Source organism: Balaenoptera acutorostrata, chromosome 9, assembly GCF_949987535.1.
Source record: "Balaenoptera acutorostrata chromosome 9, mBalAcu1.1, whole genome shotgun sequence".
Taxonomy (NCBI): domain Eukaryota; kingdom Metazoa; phylum Chordata; class Mammalia; order Artiodactyla; family Balaenopteridae; genus Balaenoptera; species Balaenoptera acutorostrata.
Genome location: NC_080072.1, coordinates 102,388,848 through 102,401,516, shown reverse-complemented (window position 1 = coordinate 102,401,516; position 12,669 = coordinate 102,388,848). Strand labels below are relative to the sequence as shown.

The 12,669-nt window shown below is 46.7% G+C and overlaps 1 protein-coding gene across 2 annotated transcripts in view; it reads right to left on the bottom strand.

The window, feature by feature from the left end:
• The window catches only part of UBASH3B (ubiquitin associated and SH3 domain containing B), a 140,937-nt gene extending 139,410 nt beyond the window's left edge, over window positions 1-1,527 (bottom strand). For both annotated transcript variants that reach the window (XM_057553716.1, XM_057553715.1), the window contains exon 1: window positions 968-1,527. In XM_057553716.1, coding sequence (XP_057409699.1) covers window positions 968-1,019 — 52 coding nt within the window. In that variant the 5' untranslated portion in view covers window positions 1,020-1,527. The remainder of the gene's footprint in view (window positions 1-967) is intronic.
• Window positions 1,528-12,669: the final 11,142 nt, after the last annotated feature.

Genomic DNA, 12,669 nt, shown 5'->3' with positions numbered 1-12,669 from the left:
CCCTAGAAGGATCCCAGGCCTTGTGTCCCAGCCTAAGAAATCTGCCTGTGAGGAATCAACCGAGGGAGAAGGGCCGGGCCACCCGGCCTTGTCTTCTTCCCAGGCAGCGTTCCAGCCCCACGGCCTCGGGCGGCCAGCCTCCGAAGACTCCTGCTGCCGCTGCTGCCTTGTGCTGGCGACCAGGCCTCTTCTCAGCAAGCTGCTGCGGCAGGCCACCTGCGCGCTCTCTGCCCTTCCCTACGCCACCCTCCCGGAGGAAGAAGGATGAGGGAGGACCGCTCGCCCTCCTCACTCTCAGGCACCCCCAGATTCCTGCGCTGCCGTCACCGCTGACGAGAACCCAGGTCCCCCGGGAGAAGTGCTTCCCCTTCTCATTCCATCCTCCCCGTCAATGAACACGAGGCAACCCCCACGCTCCCGCTCCTCCTACTCCGAGGGAGATAGAGCCCGAGAGCGACATCCGGAGCTGGAAGCCGCAGCAGTGGCAGCGCCGGCCTCCCTGCCCCGCCGTGCCTTGCCCTTTTCCAGCCACAGAGGATCCCAAGCCAGCCCGGCGTTCCGGATCGAGAGGGGCCCCGCCTCCCCGGGGACTCAGCGCTGGAGACCTCGGGGAGCCCGGGAGAGACTCGCTTAGCCCCACCCTCTGAGGCCGGGCGCGGGCCACCGTACCCGGGACTCGAACCCTGTGCCCTCGCCCTTCGGCATCCCAAGCCCTTAGGCACGCCTCACCGTCGGCATCGCCAGCAAGCCCCCAGCCCAGCGCTCAGGCGCGGCGCCCTCCCCTGCAGCCCCGCCAGGAGGAACCGAGTCCCGGGCCGCCCGCGCGCCCAGCCTACCCCCAACAGGTCGTGGGCAGCGGGGAACGCGCCGCCCGCCGGGCAGGCGCCGGGAGGCGAGCCGGAGCGAAGCCGAGGGCCGGTCGCTTGGGGCGGGAGGGGTCGCCGGGGCGGCGAGCCCGGCCACTTACGCGCGGGCTCTGGGGAACCCCATGGACAGGAGCACGTCCAGCGCCGATCCATGCTTGATGGTGCCGGGGCGCTGCTGGCGGTTCCTCCGCGGGGTGACTTTGCTGTACAGCTCCTCTCTCGCAGCCATGCCGAGCGGGCTGGGGTGGCCGTACTGAGCCATGCTCAGCGGCCAGCCATCGCCCGGGAAGGCGCCCGAGCCGGAGGGTCCCGGAGGGCGGAGGGCTGGCCCGGAGCCGGGGCGGGGGCTCGGGGACCCGGTGCCGGGAGGGAGGCGGCGGCGGCGGCGGCGGCGGCGGCGGCGGCGGCGCTCGGAGCTTCCCCGGTGTCGAGACTCTGACGCTTCCTGGTGAGGCCACCGGAGCCAGAACGGCCCGCCGCGAGCGGCTTCTCCCCGACCGGCCGTCAGCCCCTCGGGCCCCGGCTGCCCCCTGCACGGCGCCCGCAGCAGCCCTCTCTCCTCCGCCCCTTTCCTTCTCCGCTCCCAGCAGTCCGGGAATTTGCAATGAGTAATTTTTGAATGGATCAAAAAGGAAAAGGAGCCTTGTGGGCCGGCCCTGCCTCGCCTGTACCCGGGCCCCGCCCCTCTCTTAAAGCGGCAGCGCAGCCCCGGCTGCTCCCGCAAGCTGTGGAGTCCAGGTGATCTGAGCGGAGGATTCGAACCAGCGAGGGCTGCCTGTGTACGTTGGTTCCGGAGAGTCACTCCCAGCGCTCCAGCTTCTCCATGGCTTCCATCAAGGGCCAGCTGGGCCTCAAGACACCAGATCAACCCATTTCAAGTTTCCTGTGGTTCTAGGTGGGGTTTTATTAATGGAAATTGGGCGAACTGATGGATGACATTAATGGACAAGAAGGCTGAGCCATGAGGCCCAGATAAAAGGTTTTGCTTCCCAAAGACCCTGCAAAACCCAGAGGATTGGGTTACGGCTACTGGAGACTGAGTTTCCAACAGCTGGCTAAGGGGCCACACCGAAGACCTTCTGGGTTCTCCGTGACCTCCGTGACCTAGATGGTGACTTCAGGGCAAAGAGTGGAACCTGGGGGTCTCGGCCTAGGAGGGGAGAGGAAGGGAGGGAGAGGACAGGGCAGAAAGAAGAGGGAGGGGAATATGACAGGAGGAAGGAAGTGGGAAGTGGAGGAGGGTGGAGGGAGCAGGAACAGAGAAAGAACACTTTCTAGTTGTAAGAGGTGTTCAGCGTGGAATGGGTTGATTTTCAACAGCAAATGAGTACCCCGTCAATAAAAGCGTTCAACGTAAAGACTGGATCATCACTGCTCAGCAGTGACGAATAAGTAAATTGCATCATAGGTTGGCCCAAACTACTCCCACCTCAAAGAAGGTAGAAGTCCTAGCCATCCCTACTCCCCAGTGCCCCACACCATGAACTTGGCTTGGGGATGTTAAAGCTCTTCCATTCGGAGACAAACTTATGGTCCTCAGGTCCTCAGTCAGGGACAAGGACCCTGCCTGGTGTAATGCAAAAGGCAGAGAGTAAAACCCTGGCTGCTCTTTTTCAGGTAATAATAATAATTATAATACCACCTAACATTTATTGGGCTCTTGTATGTGTCAGTCATTGTGTTCAGGATAATAAATGAATTAACTCTTTGAATTTTTATGAACCTATGGGGTGTGTATGATTATTATCCCAGTTTGCAGAAGAGAAAACTCAGCTCAGAGAGGTTGAGAAAGATTGTAGGGCTGGTAAGTCAGAGCCAGAGCTTTTGGTGCCTTGGATGTGTTGCTTCTGCTCTCTACAGCCCCGTGTCCTTATCTGTATGCATCATAGTAACTAGCCTTACACACTCTGGGTTCTCCAAAAATGTCAGCTCCTTCCCTCGCCTGAAGCATGGGGGAGGGACGATGACCAGCTCTCAAGGAGCAGCTTTTTGATGTTGCTTTATAAAGCGTCTAAGGGTTTTACCAGGGGAAATGACACAGCTTAATTCTCTTAGCCCAGAATTTGTTTTCTAAAAAATATCCGGTGGTGTTTGGAAGTGGGGAGATAAGGACTACTGGGGCTTAAGCAACAATGTGCATAATTCTGTCTCCTGCTGTGTAAGGGATGAGGAAAAGTTACTGGGTGGGGGCTTCTGCCGGAGCAGAGGAAGTGTCCTGAAGCCATGCAGAGGGCTTCTCCTGGGCATAGAGCGAAGGGACAAATCATACCTAGTAGACTAGCCTCCCTGGGACGTGTTCAGTAAAGGATGCTGGACCTTACCCGATATTCTGAATTTCTTCCAAATGCCTGGGCTGGGAGTTAAATGATCTGGAACCTAGTCAAGCGATAATGTCTGTAGAAGCACTTTGTAAACCATAAGTACCACACAAATAACAACTGAAATTTACTGAGAACTGATGCTGTTCTTAGCGTCTTACACATATAACTCATTAGTCCCTTGACAAGGCAATGACGTAGGTACCACCATATTATCATTGACCACTTTACAAATGAAAATCTTGAAGGAGACAGAGATCAAGCATCTTGTCCAAGATCACATGGCCAGTAAGTGGTTTGAACCCTTAAAATTTGTCCAAACAACCACTTACTGCCATTACTATGATGATGAAGAGATGCCATGTTATTAAAATAACATGGTCAGATAATAACCTTTTTGACTCCTCCTGTTACCGAACTGAATTTGGGTCCACTCACTCAAAGTGTAGCAAAGCCAATTTACCAACGCCAGATTGTGGTGAAGGAAAGTAGAGTGTTTATTGCAGGGCACCAAGCAAGGAAGTGGGAGGCAAGCCTCAGATCCATCCCAATTTGATCTTTGAGTTAAGGTTTTTTGCTTTCTCTCTCTTTCTCTCTCTTTTTTCCACACGGCTTGTGGGATCTTAGTTCCTTGACCAGGGATTGAACCCGGGCCACAGCAGTGAAAGTGCTGAGCCCTAATTACTGGACCGCCAGTGAATTCCCTGGGTTTTTTTGTTTTTGTTTTTTTCTAAAGAAGAACAAAGAGGCTGGGATTAATCCTCATCCTGTGACATTTCTGTGACATTTCTCGGAGTCAGGATGTCTCTGGTTTACAATTCTCTGGCCACGTGGTCCATGGCTCGGGGACCTGTTAGCTCATCTTGCCCTGGAGAAACCTGAGTTTGTTCGTTAATGATGATATCTAACGATACAACAGCAATTTTATCAACAACAGCAATTTTAGTACATTAACGATGTTATCGACCACAGCAATTTTAGTCATCTGACTCTGGTTGATTAGTGTTCAGTTAGCACAGGATTGGAGTCAGAGGGGACAAGAAAGGAAAGTTTTGGATAGAGAGATTAGTCAGAAACTTGGTAACTGAACTCAGTTTTATGGGGACTCAGTTTCACTCCTATCCCCCTTGACACAGAATTGCTGGATCTCTGTTTCTCTAGAAAAATTGAATTGTCTTTCTCCCTCCTCTAAGCAAACTGTGAGAGGAAATGATGGGTATAAAAATAGTTTTAGGTAGCCTGGAAAGAGCACTATGGAAAAACCAGACACCTTAGACTCAAACTGTTTTGTTTTGAGGCACTTTTACAGAAATCCTATCCCGGCTTCCTCATCAGGCTTCAGCCCAGCACTCATTTTATTTAAGACTGCTGCTGTTTTGTTCTGCATGGGTAAGGTGCTGGCAATTAAGAAGCATTGTGCTTTAATTGTATTGACTTTGAAAAGCTAGGGGAAGCTTTATAAAAGTCTATATTGTTATATGACAAAGAGAAGAGGAATGACTATTCATTGGACAGGATATCTGACAGCAGTGGGGAGGAGAGAGGGGGCCTCACACAGTGAGGAAGCTGACGCATCAGCGTCAAGCTGCTCCCTCAGAAGGGAAGCAAGTTGTCATGTCCCCCTGCACCCACAGGTCATGTCAGAATCCACCCTGGCCCACAACCTCTTTTTTTTTTTTTCCTTTGGCAGCACCACTTGGCTTGTGGAATCTTAGTTCCCCAACCAGGGATCGAACCTAGGCCCTCAGCAGCGAAAGCGTGGAGTCCTAATAAGTGGACTATCAGGGAATTCCCCCACAAACCTCCTTCTGTTCATGTGAGCACTGCTTAACTGCACGCCCGCTGCCCCAGCCATTTTCTTGGTGTGGCAGCCCTTCTGACAAGGCCATAGGGATGCCCAGGTGGGCCCAGTTAATTGCACTCATAATTTCTGAAAGTGTGTCCTGTGTCTTTCCCTTCTGCTTCTCTCTGTCCTCGAGAAAAGGTCAAGAGATCCCATTAAGCACAGGCACTAAAGTCTGCAGAATGTCTCCAGTCCCAAGGGTTGGGACGTTGCTTTGTCAAAGGCACTTTTCAAACCGCTGGGATGCCATTAGCCCCTAGACTTCCAGGGGATTCCTCATGGCCAGAAGATTTTGAAACTATGCGATAAGGAAAGAAAGGAAGCGGCATGGGAAGGTTCCAGAGCTGGGAATTGGGACGCCTAGGTGTTGGCTGTGACTTAGATAAGTTCTCCAGCCCTCTCTAGGCCAAATAAGAGGGATAGGGAACTTAACTGCTTCCTCATCTGCCAAATGAGGGGGTGGCTTAAGCTGGGGATTCCTAGGACTTTGCCTGGGGACCCGCGGGGACTCTTGTGGGCAGGGGTTGGTGCTGTCAACTGAAAGTTGGAGTGGGCAAAGCATGGCATCCTCTCTTCCTCTTTTCAGAGTGGGTACATGTAATCAGTTGTATGTCTTGGGGATTTTATATAAGGTTTTCTATGGGAGGATGGTTTAGAGGATCAAAAAACATTTTGAAAAACACTGAACTAGATGATCTTTAACGTCTAGTTTGGTTCTGAGAGACCATAATTTAACAAGAGGGAAAGTAAAAAGGGAATGAAGTCGGATTGGTGAGTAGGGGCCAAGGTTGCTGGGAATGGAGGGACAAGTGAGGAGTGGGGTGGGGGGAGAGGAGGAGGGTCCACAGAGGTCGAATGTTAGGGTAAAACAAACTTTAAGAAGTCCTGTTGTTATATCATATGATATCGCTTATGTATGGAATCTAAAAAAATGATACACATGAACTTATTTACAAAACAGAAAGAGACATAGAAAACAGCCTTATGGTTACCAAAGAGGAAATGGGGTGGGGGGAGGGATGAATTGGGAGGTTGGGATTAACAGATACACACTACTGTATATAAAATAGATAATCAACAAGGACCTACTGTAGAGCACAGGGAACTATAGTCAACATTTTGTAATAACCTATAAGGGAAAAGATTCTGAAAAAGAAGATGTGTGTGTGTGTGTGTGTGTGTGTGTATAACTGAATCACTGTTCTGTACACCTGAAACTAACATGGTATTGTAAATCAACAGTACTTCCATAAAAAAGAAAAAAAAAGTCACATTGTTTCCACCACTAGAGGAAATGATAGTTATATGACTTGACAGAATGCTACGGTGGAAATCATATTGAAATATAAATGCATCAACTCAATATGTTGTACACCTTAAATTTAAACAATATTATATGTTAATTATACCTCAATTAAAAAAAATAAAATTTAAATTTAAAAAGAGTCATATCATTTCTACCCTGTCCTGAGGCACAGTTATAACATCTCTAAGGATCTGGAGATTGGTGACTATTTCACAGTCTTGAATTTGTCCATAGGACTTAGCACAGTGCTGGGGACACAGGAAGCCTATACTTGTACAATTACTGATGGGTTGTTGAATCTGTGAAGCCTTGTCATACGGTAGGAAAAGGTAAGGCTGAAACAAAGATAGGAGCATCACTCCAAACCAATAAAAAAACTTACGTTTTCCTCATACATTGAAAAAATTAATATCTCTCCCTCAATTGCAAAAGGAAGAAAGAGAGAGTGGGGGAGTCTATCTTCACTTCTTTTTTGTCCGTCTCTGAACAAAACTCCCAGCGTGTCTATTTTGGAATCCTCGTAGGAGACACTCCATTGTGTATGCTTCCTCCTTGGAAAGGCCTCATCCTAAATGTCACTGCCGAAGGGTCTGTGTCCCTGACTTGCCACAAGACAATAGAAGTGTTGGGAAATAAACAGTACAAGCTTAATCAAAGGTTTATTCCACTTCTCACATAACTTCCTTTTTGTATACAAAAGGAAATGTACAGGAACCTTAAGGGGAAATTTTATTTCCAAGAAACAATATAAAATTAAGTAGCTGTAAAAACCCAAGGGATCCAGACAAAACTATAATTCGAAAAGATACATGCACCCCAATGTTCCTAGCAGTACTATTTACAATAGCCAAGACATGGAAACAACCTAAATGGCCATCGACAGAAGAATGGATAAAGAAGATGTGGTATATATACACAGAGTGGAATATTATTCAGTCATAAAAAAGAATGAAATTATGCCATTTGCAGCAACATGGATGGACCTAGAGATTATCATATTAAGCCAAGTAAATCAGAAAGAGAAGGACAAATACCATATATCACTTTTATATATGGAGTCTAAGACACAAATGAACTTATCTACCAAACAGAAATACACTCACAGACATAAAGAACAGACTTGTGGTTGCCAAGGGGGAGGGGGTTGGGGGAGAGATAGATTGGGGGTTTGGGATTAGCAGATGCAAACTATTATACATAGAATGGATAAACAAGGTCTTACTGTATAGCACAGGAAATTATATTCAATACCCTGTGATAAACCACAAAGGAAAAGAATATGAAAAAGAATGTATATATATATGTATAACTGTCCTATAACTTTTTGCTGTACTGCTAAAATCAACAACATTGTAAATCAACTATACTTTAATAAAAATAAAATTTAAAAAAACCTGAGGGAAAAGAAAAACAAAAAACAAAACCTCCCCCAAAACCCCAAAAACCTTGATTTAAAAGAGTGGAGGGCTTCCCTGGTAGTGCAGTGGTTAAGAATCAGCCTGCCAATGCAGGGGACACGGGTTCGAGTCTTGGTCCGGGAAGATCCCACATGCCGCAGAGCAGCTAAGCCAGTGCACCACAACTACTGAGCCCGTGTGCCACAACTACTGAAGCCTGCACGCCTAGAGCCCAGTGCTCCGCAACAAGAGAAGCCACCGCAGTGAGAGGCCCACGTGCTGCAACAATGAATAGCCCCCGCTCGCTGCAACAAGAGAAAGCCTGAACCCAGCAACAAAGACCCAATGCAGCCAAAAATAAATAAATAAATAAATAAATAAAAAGAGTGGAAACAACAGCCATGAACCAAAATACTTGGAAACATATTTTTACCATTTAAAAATTCAGAGTGGTTTCAGGGACTGCAAGATAAAATATTTGAATAATTTTTTTAAAATGTAAGTTTACTTTAAAAATTCCATAACATGCATTTTAATGAATCTTTGTGGGTCTGTGTACTTTGTTGTTACATTTCCAAATCATGCATAATACATAATGCAAACATAAATTACTTATGACCTATACAAATAGGGAATTTTTTATAATGCCGAGCCATTGGTAGAATAATGCTCTGGCCAGGTCACTATTTCTTCCATCTTCATTCTGGAAATGGAAATATTAAAAGTGCCAGATGCTGCCTCCCCTACCCAGTTGCCTGCCCCATCATCTCCCCAAGTCACCCTAGAAAGTGTTCAGCTACATTTTATGACAAGTCCCCTTCTAGGATTGGGAAAGTAAGCAAGATAATTTACCTCAGTTTTCTCATGTTTAAAATGGGAACAGCAATACGTACTTCATAGGGTTTTTGTGATATTAAGTGAATCACTAATATGAAAGTACCAAGCAAGGTGGCACATGCTTGCTGAGGGCTTAATGAAACAGTTTTTCCCTGTGCAGTACTCACCTTCCCATTCCTATGACATTTGTGCAGTTTCTTTGTTTATTTAGACCTTAGGACTATAGAGTTAACCATAATCAATGGTCTATATATGGCTCAATTTTAGCCATCTAGCTACTTGTTTAATCAACTCATTTTTAATAATACAATAAGCACCCACAAACCCTTCACCTGAAACAAAAGTTAGGACCTTGATAGTAACCAGTATCTTACCAAATGACCACTCCCTGCTCCAACAAGCCCATCCCCTTCCTCCCCATATAACCCAGGTAGCTTCCTCCCATACCCTATGTTCATCATTCTCCTGTTTTCCTTTTCATATAATTTTATTGAACCTATAAGTAGTCCTAAAAAGTATTCTTAGAGATTTTTTAGCTGTTTTAATATAGTAGGGTATAATGCTGTTTGTAATCTTTTGAGACGTACTTTTTTGCTCAATAGTATATAGCTAAGGCATATCCACACTGTTGAATATTGTGTAGTTCATTGGTTTGGTTGCTGTATAATAGTCCATCTCTGGGAATTCCCTGGCAGTCCAGTGGTTAGGACTCCGTGCTTTCCCTTCCATGGCCCAGGTTCAATCCCTGGTCAGGGAACTAAGATGCCGCAAGCCGCACAGCAGGGCCAAAAAAAACAAAAACAAAAAAGGAAAAATAGCCCATCTCCTGTTAATTCATGTTTGGATTATTTCCAAGTTTTTGCTTTTATGATTCTGCTGCTATGACCACTCTATATGTTTCCAACTGTATGTGTGCAAGAATTACCCTTGGGTAATTCTAGGAGTAGAATTGCTGGGTCATCTTCAACTTAGAAGGTAATACAAGGGACTTCCCCGGTGGCGCAGTGGTTAAGAATCCACCTGCCCATGCAGGGGACACAGGTTCAAGCCCTGGTCTGGGAAGATCCCACATGCCGCAGAGCAACTAGGCCCGTGCGCCACAACTACTGAGCCTGCGAGCCACAACTACTGAAGCCTGTGCGCCTAGAGCCCACGCTCCACAACAAGAGCAGCCACAGCAATGAGAAGCCCCTGCACCACGATGAAGAGTAGCCCCCACTCGCGGCAACTAGAGAAAGCCCGCGCACAGTAACAAAGACCCAACGTAGCCTAAAAAAGGTAATACAAAACTGTTTTCCAAAGTAGTTACACCAATTTATATTCCCACCACCAGCACGTTAGAGATTTCTTCGCTTGTGGTTGCCTATGGCTACATAATTATTCTGTATTCCAGATTATTCTACAAGCCACCTGAGGTTAACTTGAGGTAATGTAGTCAGAGAGTTCAAGAGTATGGGCCCTGTGTTTGACTTCCACCTTCTTTCTTATGAGCCATGTAATCTTGAACAAATTCATTCATTTGACAATTATTCACTGAGCACCTACTATGTGCTGAGGATAAAGTCCCTCTTCCCAAGGATCCTACATTCTAGTAGGAAGAGACAGATAATAAATGAGTAAATGTAAATTCCATACAATGATAAGTGCTATAAAGAAGGAAAACAGAGTGATGTGCTTAAAAGTCACTGAGAGTAGGAAGCTCCTTTAGCGAAATGGGTTGGGAAGATCACATGTGTGGAGGTGACCTCAGAGCTAAGATCTGTATGATTAGAAGGAGACAGCCAAATGAAGAGGTGGAGGTGGAGCATCTTAGGTAGAGGGCGCAGCACATGCAAACCCTCGAAGGTGAAAATACTCAAAGGCACATAAAGGAGGCCAGCGAAATTGAAGCATAGTGAGGGAGGGGAGAATGAAGACAGGCAGTGGGTGTGCAGAGCCAACTCAAGCTCCGTGTTCACAACCCATTGTTAAATTTTCAGGAGTACCTGGAACCAGTCGTTAAAGCATTAGTAGCTGGAAATCAGCCACGGTGGGAATATTTACACCATGGAAATTGGCAAATGCTTCCCCAGGGCTTCTTCCTCCTGGCCCTGAGAGTGGGTAGGGGGAATGGGGGGAGGGGGAAATACTACTGAACAGATGCAGTTAAAAAGTGAGATGGGCTGGGCTTCCCTGGTGGCGCAGTGGTTAAGAATCCTCCTGCCAATGCAGGGGACATGGGTTTGACCCCTGGCCTGGGAAGATCCCACATGCTGCGGAGCAGCTAAGCCTGTGTGCCACAACTACTGAAGCCCGTGCGCCTAGAGCCCGTGCTCTGCAATAAGAGAAGCCACCGCAATGAGAAGCCTGCGCACCGCAACGAAGAGTAGCCCCCGCTTGCCGTAACTAGAGAAAGCCCACGCGCAGCAACGAAGACCCAACGCAGCCAAAAATAAAAATAAATAAAATAAATAAATTTTTAAAAAAAGAAAAAAAAAAGTGAGATGAGTTGCTTCACCTCTCAGAACCCAATCTCAAAAGGTTGCCATGAGAATTAAATGAGTTGGTTCACATAAAGCACAGGGCAGAGGAAGAGAGCTCAGTGACTACAGAGTGTTTGCCTGCTCCCGCCAATTTTCTTGCTCCTTCTCCAGCTTCCCTACCCTCCAACAATCTGTTCATGATGCTCCTTGAAGGAAAAAGAACAAACATATGTTGAGTGGTCACTATAGGCTAGGACTCTCACATGTCGTTATTTCACACCATCAGCAACACTGTCAGGCAGATACCTGTATGGGAAATTTACTGATAAACCTATTGAGGTTCAGAGATGTTGTGTAACTTGCCCAGGGTCACACAGCTGCTAAGTGGTGAGCCGGCATTGAAAACTCAGACATCAGAATCTAGCTTCAGGGCACATTACAATGAACCTTGATTCATTAACATCAATTAAAATATTTGAATAGGCAACTCATTCAGGGATAATTATTTTGGATGTGTTATTAAATGAACCACAGGCTTGCCTGAGACTATTTGGAGATACATGAGTAGAAGGGGTTGAAGCAAATCTGGTGTTGAAGTAATCTTTACTAAACTCATCATCAGGTGACTAACAAGTAAAAGACAAAATTCTTCCTGTAGTTCTTCCCTTCTACAGTAATTGGATACCTACTATATCTGGGCAATGGGCTCGAGGATAGGGGTGGATTCAAGGTTTGCAAAGTCTTGTGGGAGACAGGCATGATCAGACCGTGACAGCACAGGATGATTGAGAGACAGAGGTTTGCCTAAGTTGCTACAAGGGCCAAATGGTGGGAGGGTGGTTGGTAAAGCTTCCCGGAGAACATGATGTCTGAGCTGGACATTGGAAGGTGAATGGAGGTTAAGTAGACACGGAGACTAGGGGTGGGATGAGGCTGGGTAGAAAGAGAAAGAAAGAAAGGATGTTCCAGCCTGAGAAGATGCCAAGTGCAAAGGCCAGAGATGGGAGAGATCAGGTCATCTTAGAAAACTTGCATGGCAGAAGCACAGGATTTGGGGGAAATGGAGGAGATTCAGATATTAGAGCAGGGTTGGAGAATTTGGGTTACTGCAGAAGCAGACTTCTTTACAGGTAATATTTCCCTAGCTGATTTTTGCCCAGCTTTGATACCCTATTAGGAAATCCATCACCACCCAATGATTGGGTTCATAATCCAAAACCACTTAGAATCCATGGTGCTATAGTCTGAATTTTTGTGTTCCCCCAAAATTAATGTTGAAATCCTAACCCCGAAGGTGATGGGATTAGGAGATGGGGCTTTGGGAAGGTGATTAGGTCATGAGAGTGGATTCCTTATGAATTATTAGTGTCCTTATAACAAAGACCCCAGAGAGCTCCCTTGAACTTCCAGCCCCCAAAACTATAAGAAATAAATTTCTGTTGTTTATAAGCCACCCAGTCTATGGTATTTTGTTATAGCAGCCCAAATGGACTAAGACACAAGGGAAAATCAGAGTGACATCTCAAAATACTGCTCATTCTTCAAGCTCAACTAAAGTCTTGAAATTTCCAAGGAGTCTTCCTAGGCCCCCAGCTACTGAAACGCAGAGCACTTTTCAAATCCTAAAACCTCATGGATAA